This window comes from Cicer arietinum, chromosome 4, assembly GCF_000331145.2.
Source record: "Cicer arietinum cultivar CDC Frontier isolate Library 1 chromosome 4, Cicar.CDCFrontier_v2.0, whole genome shotgun sequence".
Taxonomy (NCBI): Eukaryota; Viridiplantae; Streptophyta; class Magnoliopsida; order Fabales; family Fabaceae; genus Cicer; species Cicer arietinum.
In genome coordinates, this window is record NC_021163.2 from 64025940 (window position 1) to 64039398 (window position 13459).

Genomic DNA, 13459 nt, shown 5'->3' on the forward strand with positions numbered 1-13459 from the left:
TTGAGTATGTGTAAATATACATAAACTAAGTTCGAGTACATGTAAAATTTTGCAGTGATCATGGAAGTGCGTATTTGAACGCAGTTCACGAAAATGTACTTAAACTAAGTTCAAGTACATGTAAAATTTGCAGTGATATGAGAAGTGTGTACTTTTCCTCAGTTCACGTAAATTGAGTTCACGTACATTTACTTAAACTGAGCTCACATACATGTAAAATTTTACAATGAGTAGAGGAAATGCATACATGAACTCAGTTCATGTAAATGTACTTAAATTGAGTTGAAGTACATGCAAAATTTTGTGGAGTAAGGGAAATGCGTACTTGAATTCAGTTCACGTACATGTACGTAAACTGAGTTGAAGTACATGTAAAGGTATGTAATGGGTAAGAGAAATGCACACTTCAGTTCATTGTACTTAGTTCAAGGAAGGTTGTGGTTTAACTATGGAAGATAAAAGAAAAAGAAGTGTCGAATATTTTTATTTAATAATAAAGAAATTTAATATTTTCAACAATGACATGAAGGTAACTAGTAAAAAAAGGAAGTGTGAGTAAAAAAATTGGAAGAAAAAAAAAGGGAAAGGAAGTAAGGAACGAACTACTAGCATAGTTACAAAAATAAAGAGCAAAACCCTAGTTTGAACTTTGCTCTTGGCATACGTTGGTTGATGCCCTTCGCACGTCCTCGCTCTACTCAGTCCTCTGTCAGTGCGCCACCTTCGTTTCTGCCGCAGCAAGTCTTCTTCTCTTGGTTTGGTTTTTGTATCCCTTTTGTCCTTATGTTGTATTAGTTGGTGTTGTATTTTTTTTTTCTTGAATTTATTCTCTAAATTAAAAAGTTGGTAAAGTGATTAAATCAATTATTGATATTTAACTATCTATGATTAGTCATTAATATGCACATAATATCAATCATTAATTTGATCATCAATAATTTATATTATTCATTTTATTTTTTAAAATGAGTTACTCATTTTAGAGGAATCAAATCTGTTTTTCTTTACATCCAATTTGTTTGTGTTTAATTTTAAAGTTACATGTGATTGAATTTAAATTGAGTTCTGGTTCTATTAACATATTGCAACTCTCCTATAATTTGAAAATTGGAAATAAAGTGATAAATAAGTGTGTGATTGATATTTGTTTTGGTTTCACATTCAATTCTAAATTGAATTGTCGTTAGTATTACTTATAATTATTAATTTAGAGTTTAGATTTTTTACTCTTTTCAAATGTTTTAAGACACTATTTTATTTTATTTATTTTTTTATTTTATGTTGCGAGCTTTCAGTTTATGTTTGCATTCCGTAAGCTATTGAAGTTTTTTTTTTGTTGGTGACAAACTATTTTGCCACATAAATCCACTTTGAAGCTGTAATCTAATGAGAGAAAATAGGGTATGTATGTCTGTGTAAATTAATTTTACGTTCACAACCCATTAGAAGAATTATTTACAGTTATTTTTTAAAAAAATATTTTTATAATGGGCTTATGTGGCAAAAAGATGAATGATTATTGGATGACAGTCCAAAATAATTTTTGTAACATCTCGCTTTTTTGGGACATTAACTAACAGAATTCTAAACGTAAAAATACAAATTCGCTTTTATTTATTTATAATTATTTTAAATACTCGTTTATCCTAGAATCAATTAATAATATTTTTAGTTATATTTTCAAAAATAAAGAATTAAAATATTTGCAATCACTAAAAGTAAATTAAATACGTTAAATAAAAGAGACTCATATAGCTAAAACTATTGATATTTTACTACCACAAGCATAAATCCTAGTTGGTCATAAACTTTGGACTTGTGGAAAAACTCACCCAACAAGTCTAACCCCGATACAAAAGTATCTCGGAGCCTTCAACTACATGCTATTGTACTTCCTCGCATTTCTCCTATTGGGTTGACCGTGACGTTATTCGCTCAAATAACACTATATGTGACGTAACGTAAGAGTCATCTCCAAATATCAAACACATAGCAAATATGCATGCATATATAGTTGTCATAGCAAAAATATAAATAAATCATATACTTCATTTAACAGTTAAAAATCACAACGCACCAAAGATACAAATCAACCAAAATGCACAACCTATTTTTTAGATTATATGTCAATGCATGATTTCAGAATATCACCTCCCTACAAGGGCTTAGTGGGTCATTCCAAGCAACACCACTAACTCAAAATCCCCGCAAGGATCTTGGGCTCCAACCAATTATGGACGCATCACACAACTTTGGGCTCCAACCAATTATGGACGCACCACACAACTATGAATACATGAATGTAGACACTTTTGTTAGTAACAATATAGATCACTCAACCAGAGCGTCTCAAAATCACTCAACCTTGTCCTAAACCAACTTAGTTTAGACACAGTAACCACAACATGTCAAACACAACCATTATAACAACGTATAATATAACATTCATTTTCCACAATTTGAGCATATCAAGCACAACCATTTTTAATATTCATTTTGAAGATAACACACAAACAGAACCAATACATAACATCACAATACATTTATATCACATATAATTCAAGTAGGAAAGCAAATGAAGTGATGCCCTTATCGTTACCAAAATTATTTCTAGAATTATGCTTCACAAACTCTATCTCACTCGTTTCACACTTGCTGCTGTGCGAGCACGCTTTATTCCTCTCTGAACGTTGTTTCATCGATCCGACTTTTGAAAACGAAGACCTGAATGTTGCAAACCTGCTGCCCAAATATCATCTCGATCCAACGGTTAACGAATGCGCAATCGATGTTTTTCTGAGACTGATTTAACAAAATCGGGAATATGGTTACTCCTCTATTTCTCTTTTGGTGGTTGCCTTTTCTATCAAAATAGTCTATCTCTTTTTCTCTCCTAAACCCCTTTTTTTTTTTTTATATGGCAGAGTTTTTTTGAATGGAAGAGATCCGTTTTGTTTTTTCCTTTTTTATCAACGGTGAACGTTAAGACGTGACAAACGTTTAAGCCAAAAGTGGGGAACGCAGAAGTGAGGAACAACTTTAAGGCAGTGGGTAACGTTAAGGCAGAAATGGAGAAAGCAAGAAGTGGGGAAAGTGGTATTAAATGGGGAAAGTGATATTTCAACATGAATTTTGTTTTAAATTGTTCCCTTTTATTATTATTATTATAACACATTATAATAGTAACTATCACCGACAATTTTTAGAATAATTATCTCAACTCTCAACAAGGTAAAAAAAATAAAATAAAATGTCTACATGTTACAATTTTACAATCTAGTTTATACGGACGATGTATTTTTTATTTTTTTTTTATTTTTCAATCGTTAAGCTATTTTATGTTTTCAATATGATTGTTCATGATTATTAAGCTATTGGAGCGTTTTTTTCCTTCTTTTTCAATTATAAAGATTATGTCCACGCTAGAAAAACCTTACTGTGAATAGCTTTGTATTAGTTTGCAATACTATTTATTTGGTAACACATTTTAAATCATATTTTTTATCAACAAAATAAAAGGTTTGTATGAATTGAATTGTTCTGAAAAATACAAAGTAGAGAAGAAATTAAGAACATGCTTAAGGAGAAACTGAAGTAGGAAAGAACGAATAGAAGTTGAATCGAACATCAAAATATAAATATAGGATTGGGTGACGAACAAGATATAACACTCAAAGGGTTAAAAGCAATCCATAAATCAGACATAGTTTAAATGGAAGCTCCCACTTCCCTTCTCTCCACACACGGCCTCTCCAATCTCGTCACTACTCTACCTTTCTTCTTCCTTCTCTTTATTATTATCGAAGTAAACCATCAATATAGTATCATAAATAGGGTAAATATTCATTTGTTGAGTCATTGTCACAACAGTTCTTGAATATATCAAAATTTATGTTAGTTATACGGTAAACCGTAATTCTTGTTGATAGAGCAAATGGTAGATGAAAAAGCCGACAATATTGTCTCTGAAGCTCAACATTCTCATGTTGTTTTCCTTGTTGGTGGTGATCCTTTTGGATATGATGCTTTTGATATTAGCCAGAACAATTAAGCTAATACAGTGATCCTTTCCTTGTTTTAATATCGCTTTGTAAATACATTAAAATTTGAGGTTCGTGAACATGAAAAAACTAGAAATCAAATATATCCCAAAGGAGATTGAAGAGGCGGTGAATGGCAGAGTTTTCCAAAATCTAAAAAACATTATAGACAAATTTGTAATTTAGAAAATTTGTGGGGTTAGACTAAAATACAAGGGAAATAGTTTGATTTTTTTTTTTAATTGATCCATTTTTTATTTTAATTTTTTTTATAGATGAGATGATATAATTATTATTATTAGTAACTCACACTACTATATATATTGTCAAGTTGTTTAGAAGTACATTGCTTAGCGAACAAATTTGGTGGTTTTTAATTACATAAAGTGTGGTTGCATGTATTATGTTTATCTTAATTATCGTATTAAAATTGAACAATTTAAATTTTAAATTTATATTTTATTTTTAATAAAAATTCTAATTTTAAAATATAGATGGTTCGATTTTGATTAGACAACTGATACAATGTGCATGTGGGGTTAGAGTCAGCACAAAAACCTGAACTGTTTTTGGGATGCATACTTTCAAACAGATATTGGAGTGGAAAAGTAGACCCCCATCAGTTTTTTGGTTACAAGGCCTAGTAAGACAAGATAAATAGTTTTTGTTTAGAAGAACAAGAGAAGCAGGCCGAAAAGAGTAATATTAGAGTTGGTCAAAACCCGCTTAAAAACCTAAGTTTCAGTTATCTACATCACTACATAAACTAATATATATTCAAAAAAAGTGTTTCATTTGGCTCCACATTAATGATCTAAAAATACCACTATTTAAATATTTGTACCCACAATTCTTCAACGATGCAATGCTCTTATAAGTGTCTCTTCAGCATGGTGAAAATGTGAAGTAGGTTCAGCTTTCGCACTTGGATAACATGCCTTGCATAGCTCATTATACCTTTGAGCATCAAATTTATATGTCTTCATAAGACGCATTTGTTTGGCCATGAAACGACGTTGGAAATAGCCTTGAAATGTTGGCTCAGTAGAAGTCCTTATGAAAAATAGGTATGCAAAAGCAAAGTGTAAAGAAGTAACAAAGAAACATATGGGCTCCATAACATCCCAACTTAGCTCCCAAAATGTGAGCCTCATGAACCCAATTGTTTGAATCATCAGAAAGCCCAATCCACAATATAGCTCAGTTTGGACTCGGGCTTTTGCCTTACCATCAATCATTGCTTTCTGTTTCTCCATATTCTCTAGCTCCATCCTTCTTGGGTCATTTGGGCTGGCTATTGATTGGTACATTATGCTCTCAATTGATTTTGCCACCTGCAATCCAAAAACTATAATTACAACAAACATCTTTATAAAAAACCAACATTAAATGTTAAACATGGACCACTAAACACAAGTGGTTGGGGTATGCGGTGTGTTGTAAATTCCCAGAGTATCAAGTTCATTTTTTTTTTAAAGAATCTATTTATGAAACATACACACATAAAGAGCATAAAAATAAGATATTATGGGTTTGAATTCAAGTTCCAACGTATTCAATGTTTATGTAATTTATTATAAAAATATGTCTCCACAGCTATTTTTCATTTGAGTTTTACTGAATACTGTTGAGTTCAATTTATACTCATAAGACTTACTCCATCTAATTTTATTAATAAACAAAAGAACTTTAATAAAATTTGATATATTTGAATTTATATTTTAAATAAAATAAATTATTATTTTATGATCTTGTAGCATTTATAGTTATAATTAAAAATAGTATAATTTGGTCCTTGTGTGATGAAAATTTAGAGGTGATGGTCCAAAAAACAGAAAAGAGTGCAGAGAAGCAGATGATGCAGAGGGGAAAGGGTAGGTAAGACAGGTGTTACACACACATAGAGGTTTGGTTTGGATATAGCAAAGAGACACACAAAAAACCATAAAACGAGGGAGAATCAATCAGATAGATAGCCCCTCCCCAAGGCCAGGACTAACTCACTCAAATCGCAGCATTTCTTAATTTACGTGCCACCGATTTCATCATTAAATCACTCCCTCCCGGAGACATGGATATTCAAACGCACTTCATCAACGCATGCCTTCAACCGCCAACTTTTCCACTACTAATAACATGGCAAAATTCCACTACAACAAAATACTATAAAAAAAATTATATATTTTAATTTTAATTTTTAAATCGATGTATATTTAATTTTATTATTTAAATTGATATATTAATTTTTCTAAATAATATTTTTATTTTAAAGTTCTATTTTCCTTTTAAAAGATATTATTAAAAAATAATAGATGATCCACTTTTTTAAGTGTAAAACTAATTTTGTACTAATAAATGGTATTTTACCAAATCCCACTATTTTTTTAGTTAAATTTTGAAATTGGTTTCTGAGTTCAATAATAGAGTAAATATATCTATTAAACTTTATTACTATTTCTGTCAATTTTTTTAATCTTAACCTTCATTAATAATCCGGTTAACCACTTGGTCTAATGTTCTTTTGAAAGAATATTAAGAAAAACGTGCAATATAAAAAGTAACGTGACCAGTGGAATTAACCGAAACGTATGAGAAATAAAAGCGAGTATTTAATTACCACATAATGACGATAAAAGAAAATTAATGTTACTCATTCTATATAAAGTAATTAGAAGTTTTAAAGGGAATGTTAGTGATTTGGTCGTTTATAATAATTTGAATTTTTAATTAAAAAAAAACATAAAAATTTAATGAAAGTAAAAAAAAAAAAAACATAACAATTAGTATCGAAGACATTCCGCCGCTGGGACATTCGTTAATATGTGGTAGTATCAAATTAAATAATAATAAACCTTAAAAAATATCACATCATCGTTTTTAAATCATAAAAATATCACTGTTATATTTTTTTTAGAAAGAAATCAAAACTATTCAATACTACTCTATAAAAAAAAAAAAAAACATATCAGATACTAATTCGTCATACAATATTTCTACTTTTGCATGCATGTTTGGTTTAAGTCGGAGAATATATTAAAATCGAATCTAAAGTATCTATATTTAGACCAAAAGATACGCAAACAACTAGTAAAATCTAAATTTACACACCAAATCATCGACAATTACCGTTTAAAGTTTAATTGTTGTATATTTTTAATAAAAAACAATTCACACAAGCAACATATACCAACAATTATAAATATGATTAACATATTACAATCAATTATAAATATAATTTTAGAAGTATGTGAAAGCCTAAATATTTTCATTTTAAGTATATAAAGCTTCTTTACAATAAAAAAATTATATGAATTTAATTTCATAAAAATAATCTAATAATTTTATTGTTGATAAAAAAAAAAGAAACTAACATTATATTCGAGTAGAAATAAATTAATTAGTAAAAAAGACAAAAAATAAGAATATTAAAAAAAAAGAATATTCAGGTAATTAATGCGAGTGGCACTAAGGAAGAAAGAAAGAACGGCGCTGATTACCTGTTCCGGCCGGAGAAAAACAACGTTCCCCAAAACGATGACGTTTCCAGACTCATCCAATATCTTCGAAAACTCAACGCCTTGATCATGATTCTCACACGACTCAACGCAGATCCGCAAGAATTCACTGTAAGAAACAGAATTATCCGGAATGTTTCTCAGTTTCGCTTTCACTTTCTCCATTTGCGTTATTCTCATAATCTTCCTCGCATTTTCCACCGAAATTCCATTTCCGGTTAACTCTGCCGGCGCCGGTGCCGGAGTAACGTTGAGATCGCTAAGACGGAAACGATCTCCGGCACCGGAAATGTTGTTAATGCCTTTGAGTTTCTCCCTGAGTTTTTCTCCGATAGGAAGGGAGAGAAACTCCGGGAGTCTAGCTGTGCCGGAGTGGTACACGGCTCGCCGGGGAGGAAAGCGACGGAAAACGGTTCTGTTTGTGGAGTCCGGCGATGAGAGATACTCGCGGTGGAAATTAGTTTTGGAAGCGTTTTGAGGAACTAGGGTTTGTTGGAGTGACGGAGACGACACTGTTGCTTCTGTAAACGGCACCGTCGTTTTGACACTATTCAAAAGACGCTTCGTTAAGAGGTTGCGAAGTGCCATTGATGAAAAAAAATTGAGATTCCTTTTTTTTATTAATATTTTTTTCTATAAAAATAAAATAAAAATTGACTGAAATATATGCAATAGAGTAGTGAGATTGAAGAGGTTTTGAAGGCTCTCGAGATTTGTAAGAAGTTTTGGTTGTTTATATATACACGTCCAAAGTTTGAGGAAGAAATTAATGTGAATTTTGTTGCTCTTTAATTTGCTTAGTTAATTAATTTTTATGAAGTATGTGACGTTGCAAAAAAGTTAAATAAAATATTTTATTTTTGGCCAGGAGAAGAAGCATATGTCATGAGAATCGTATTGTTTAACGCTTTTACCTTTTCGTCAGCACAAATTGCGCCAACTTACTCATAATCAAATTGGCGATTACCATTTAACAAATTAAAATTGTATATTATATTTGTTTTACATTAAAGTTCATATTAGTAAATACAAAATACGTTATTTGTTGTATACATGATATTAAATTTAAAACTTAAAATTAAACCTTATATAAATTTTAATTTACAAATGATATTTTTTTTTATTCCAATAGAAGGTTGCACCATAGGGATGTGACAATGTCATTTTTTAGTTTTTATTTTTTATAACAAATAATTAATTATTAATTTAATAAATAAAAAATAAAGAAAAATTCAAGTTATATTAATAAAATCAAACAAAATACATTTAATGAAAAAAAAAGTTTCAAAATAAATAAGAAATAGTTGTTAATAAAATAAAATAAAGTTGATAATTTATTAACAAAATATGATGGAGTTATTAAAATAATATCTCACATTGTATTTTTTTTTTACACATCTACTCAATCGTAATAATTTGATGTATTTTTTTTTTCATTTATTTTTGTTTGATTTTATTAATATAACTTTTTTTAACTATTTTTATTATTTTTTACTTATTAAACTAATAATTATTCATTTGTTACAAAAAAAAAAAAGTAAAAAACAAAAAACGGGAATAGGGTATAATGGAGTGTTTTCAATGAAAATAGGATATAAATTAAAAATATGTTCCAAATGATATTATTATTATTATTATTATTATTATTATTATTATTATTATTATTATTATTATTATATAAGCTATTTTCGAATGCCTATAAATAAGATCAAACATAAAACTCTCCACCACATAAATGTAGAGAAATACCTTAATTTAAAATCTTTCATTTCAAATTTAATTATATTGATATGACTCTTTTGTAATAAGTCAATAATACCATGAGAATAATCTTTAAGTATTACAATGTCTAATACAAAAGTGACATCCCAAGATTTTTCATCACTAAACTTACGTTAAAAATATATTATTTTTGCACAACAAACATATATAATTGTTAACTAAATAAAGTAAATTCAACACGTTACAATAGAACTATAAACTTACCTTCACTAGCCTTATAATACTCACAATTCTTCATAATAGTAATTAAAAAATCAATAATAGTAATTGATATGACTCTTTTGTAATAAGTCAATAATACCATAAGAATAATCTTTAAGTATTACAATGTCTAATACAAAAGTGACATCCCAAGATTTTTCATCACTAAACTTACGTTAAAAATATATTATTTTTGCACAACAAACATATATAATTGTTAACTAAATAAAGTAAATTCAACACGTTACAATAGAACTATAAACTTACCTTCACTAGCCTTATAATACTCACAATTCTTCATAATAGTAATTAAAAAATCAATAATAGTAATTGATATGACTCTTTTGTAATAAGTCAATAATACCATAAGAATAATCTTTAAGTATTACAATGTCTAATACAAAAGTGACATCCCAAGATTTTTCATCACTAAACTTACGTTAAAAATATATTATTTTTGCACAACAAACATATATAATTGTTAACTAAATAAAGTAAATTCAACGCGTTACAATAGAACTATAAACTTACCTTCACTAGCCTTATAATACTCACAATTCTTCATAATAGTAATTTAAAAATCAAATTACACGATTACTTTATGAGATTTCGTCATATCACTAACGAGACTTATTCATGACTCATAAATGAATTATATCTGTTTGCAAATAACTTATTTTGTATCTATTAAAATACAGTTTTCTTTGATTGCATCATATTGCTTCATAAATATTATCGTTTAGAAACATTGTATTGACATCTATCTTATATAACTCCAAAAATGTTTATGAACAACGAGTGTCATGATTGTCATAAGAGAGTCTTTCAATAATACCAAATAGAACTTCTCTTTAGAGTCATTCATTTTTAATATATAATGCTCTAGATCTTGGGTGTTAACTTTGATCTTAATAAATAATTTGATCAAATTGATTGAGGGGACAAACAATGATATCCTAATGAGGATCAAAATTTGCTACATTAATAGTATTTATATAAATTGGTTTGAAATTGATTTTTCCTCACTCAATTTAATCCTTTTGACTATATGGCTCCCCAAAACTCAATATCCACAAAGATTTTTACATTTATTGTCTCACCAAATCATTTCACATGGAACCAAATTTTATATTTTTCAAATATTTCAACAAATATAGATTGTCACAAGTCATAGCTAAATTGAATTCAAATATATATAATATAAAAAGGCAAATGAGTCGATTCTTTCAAAATAAAACATAAAAATAAGTAATTATAATTTTAAAATACTCAAAATAATGATTCAAACAATTTGTTTTTTAAATATATTTATAAGCAAGTAGTGAAAATAAAAATTAAAACTCAATCTATATTAACTCTACTCTCTCAAATTTAACGTGTTTTTCAACAACATTTGTTATTTATTGATTCATCCTTAATTTTGTTTATTTGCCTTTATTTTTCGAGCTATTTCTCAAAAGAGCACTATTTTATTTTCTATTGTTTCACCATTTTCTTTGTTCCAACTTATGAAATAATTTTATTTAAATAATTATTTTTAACTTTAAAAATAACAATTAATTATGCAAAATAAATATTAAATACTAAAATTTCGAACAAGTTACCTAATAGTATAAATTTTAGTGTATTTGCAAGATTAAATATTTTCATAATTTGCTCCTTATACTTTATTTATAATCTTGATAAAATACTAAATCCTATGAGCACTTGTTTCACTTTATTGCTTGAAAAGCAATTTAATTCAAGCAAATAAAATATATATCTAACTTAAATAACACTTCTATGTGTTTTGGAGAAAACTTATTTTTTATACTTATTTTTCACTTTAAAAATTCAAAATTTGTTAGAGAACGAGATTTATCCATCTTATACAAGATATAAATTAATGAACTATATTAATATTCTTTCAATTCTAAAAGTCCGAACTTTTAAGAACTAAAAAAACCTTTGTTTTCCATATAAGAAAATTATATTAGCTCGACGAAAACAATAGGAAGAGCAGAGAAATGCACTCGCAATAAATTCTTATAACTGTCACATATTTACCATCATAGATCTAGATTAAAATCCATCAAATCATTATAATATTTAATTACATACAACATTAATATGCACATAAAAAAATTAATTATATGGACATGCACAATTTATCTTTATTTATAAATGAATAAATAAATAAATAAATAACAAAACAAATCAGATATCAAATGCACCGTTAATTTCTAATTTTCGAACATTAAGGATTAATTGCAAGTGATACTCTCAAGAAAATGATCAAATATTGGAGAAAAGTGCTATCAAATATAGTTAGTTAATATGGGCATCCTATATCCGAATGAAAAATAATTTTATAATCACTACACATATGTAACTATTCAGTCAAATTGTTTCATATATTTTTTATAAATCTAATTGAATCAAATATATGCAAAAGATGTTACTTTGGCAACATGTTGTTTCAACAAACAATTGAAATTACTAGACAATTTATTAAATTAAATAGAAAAAAATCTTAAATTTATAAGATACTCTTTACAAATGTAGACCATATTCGTCTATATCGTCATTTGATAATTATAAATAATTATAAAATTAATTTACATCCCACGATGTGAGAACACACTAACAAACAAACAGAATTAGCATAAAATGTCACAAAAAAACATGATAAAAAAATATTATTCTATAAAATCTGAATGTTAATATTCTAAAACATTATAATCATGTCAAATAAGTCAAACGTTCAATTTCAAACTAAATAGAAATTGAATCTTGAAATGCTAAAAATTGTTCATACTAAATTGACTCACATAGATACTAAATGATTCTTTATATAAAAGAACCAATAATTATGAAATCAATGTTTCCTAAACTAAAAAGGAAACGAGTCGTGGTATGCTTATAATAAATAAACATATAATTCTAAAATTTTATATTTTCAAAAATAAATAATTAAATCTTTATTTTGATGTACTGCTAATTTTAATTCATAATATTTTGAGATTTGTATTTTAAAATGATATATAAAGACAACAAATCTTTATATGCCTAATTTCTCTAAAATAAAATAAAAATTTAATTTAGTTTTGCGAGTCAATTTCAAATTCAATAAATGAAGTTGATAAATAAGATCGATCGCCATATCTGAATTCACTTTTGTAATATCATATATGAGCATAAATATATGTTTGCAAAATGTGATCTTAATTATTATCACAAATATAATAACAATAAATCATAACCATTGCAAACGTGAATTTTATCTTAATATCATTATTCCAAAATTAAGGCAATAAAAAATATTTGATTTTAAATATTTTTAAAATATATCACCTCAATCAAATCAAATTGATATATAAATTTGAATTCAATATTAATTAGAAACGATAATAAAATATACACCGGGGGATATCACCCAAATTTGTTATTACTTGCATGGAGAAAGTCCAATTTGATTTAGTGCAGTTCCAAAATTAAAATTTGAGTCGGGAACGAGTGTGAGAAGTTGATATTCACTTCGAACCCGCTCTACTAGTAATATTATTGACATTTTTAAAGTTTATATATATATATGTATGTACATATTTAATATTTTTTAAATATTAAAAATTACAATCTCCTCTTTATAAAAAAATATAATATTAATATTTTATATTATTTTATTTTATTTTATTAATTATAATAAACATATATATGAAAGAATGCAGATGTGTGACAAAAAAACTCGAACTCCATCACATATGAGAATTAAAACTTAAATTAAACACCAAATAAAAAATAAATAATGGGGATTTATTTGATTAGTTGGGTGTGGGAGTGCGAAATGTAAAATTCATCTTGTTCCGTTGTTATACTTAATATTTATCAAAATTCTTATTTGTTCAATCACAAACCGTATCTTCGACAATGTTTACATGGACC

The 13459-nt window shown here is 27.4% G+C and overlaps 1 protein-coding gene across 1 annotated transcript; it reads right to left on the reverse strand.

The window, feature by feature from the left end:
* Window positions 1-4723: 4723 nt before the first annotated feature.
* LOC101502139 (calcium uniporter protein 4, mitochondrial) lies at window positions 4724-8292 on the reverse strand. The gene is made up of 2 exons (XM_004499067.4): window positions 7538-8292; window positions 4724-5374 (listed from the first exon to the last, which is right to left on the reverse strand). Exons 1-2 carry the CDS (start codon window positions 8141-8143, stop codon window positions 4895-4897), a joined length of 1086 nt encoding a protein of 361 aa, XP_004499124.1. The 5' UTR covers window positions 8144-8292; the 3' UTR covers window positions 4724-4894.
* Window positions 8293-13459: the final 5167 nt, after the last annotated feature.

Bases quoted from the DNA above. Each gene is read 5' to 3' on its own strand.
- LOC101502139 (XM_004499067.4), bottom strand. From the start codon at position 8,143: ATGGCACTTCGCAACCTCTTAACGAAGCGTCTTTTGAATAGTGTCAAA. The intron at 5,375-7,537 runs GTAATCAGCGCC...TTTGGATTGCAG, and splicing joins TTTTTCTCCGGCCGGAACAG to GTGGCAAAATCAATTGAGAG.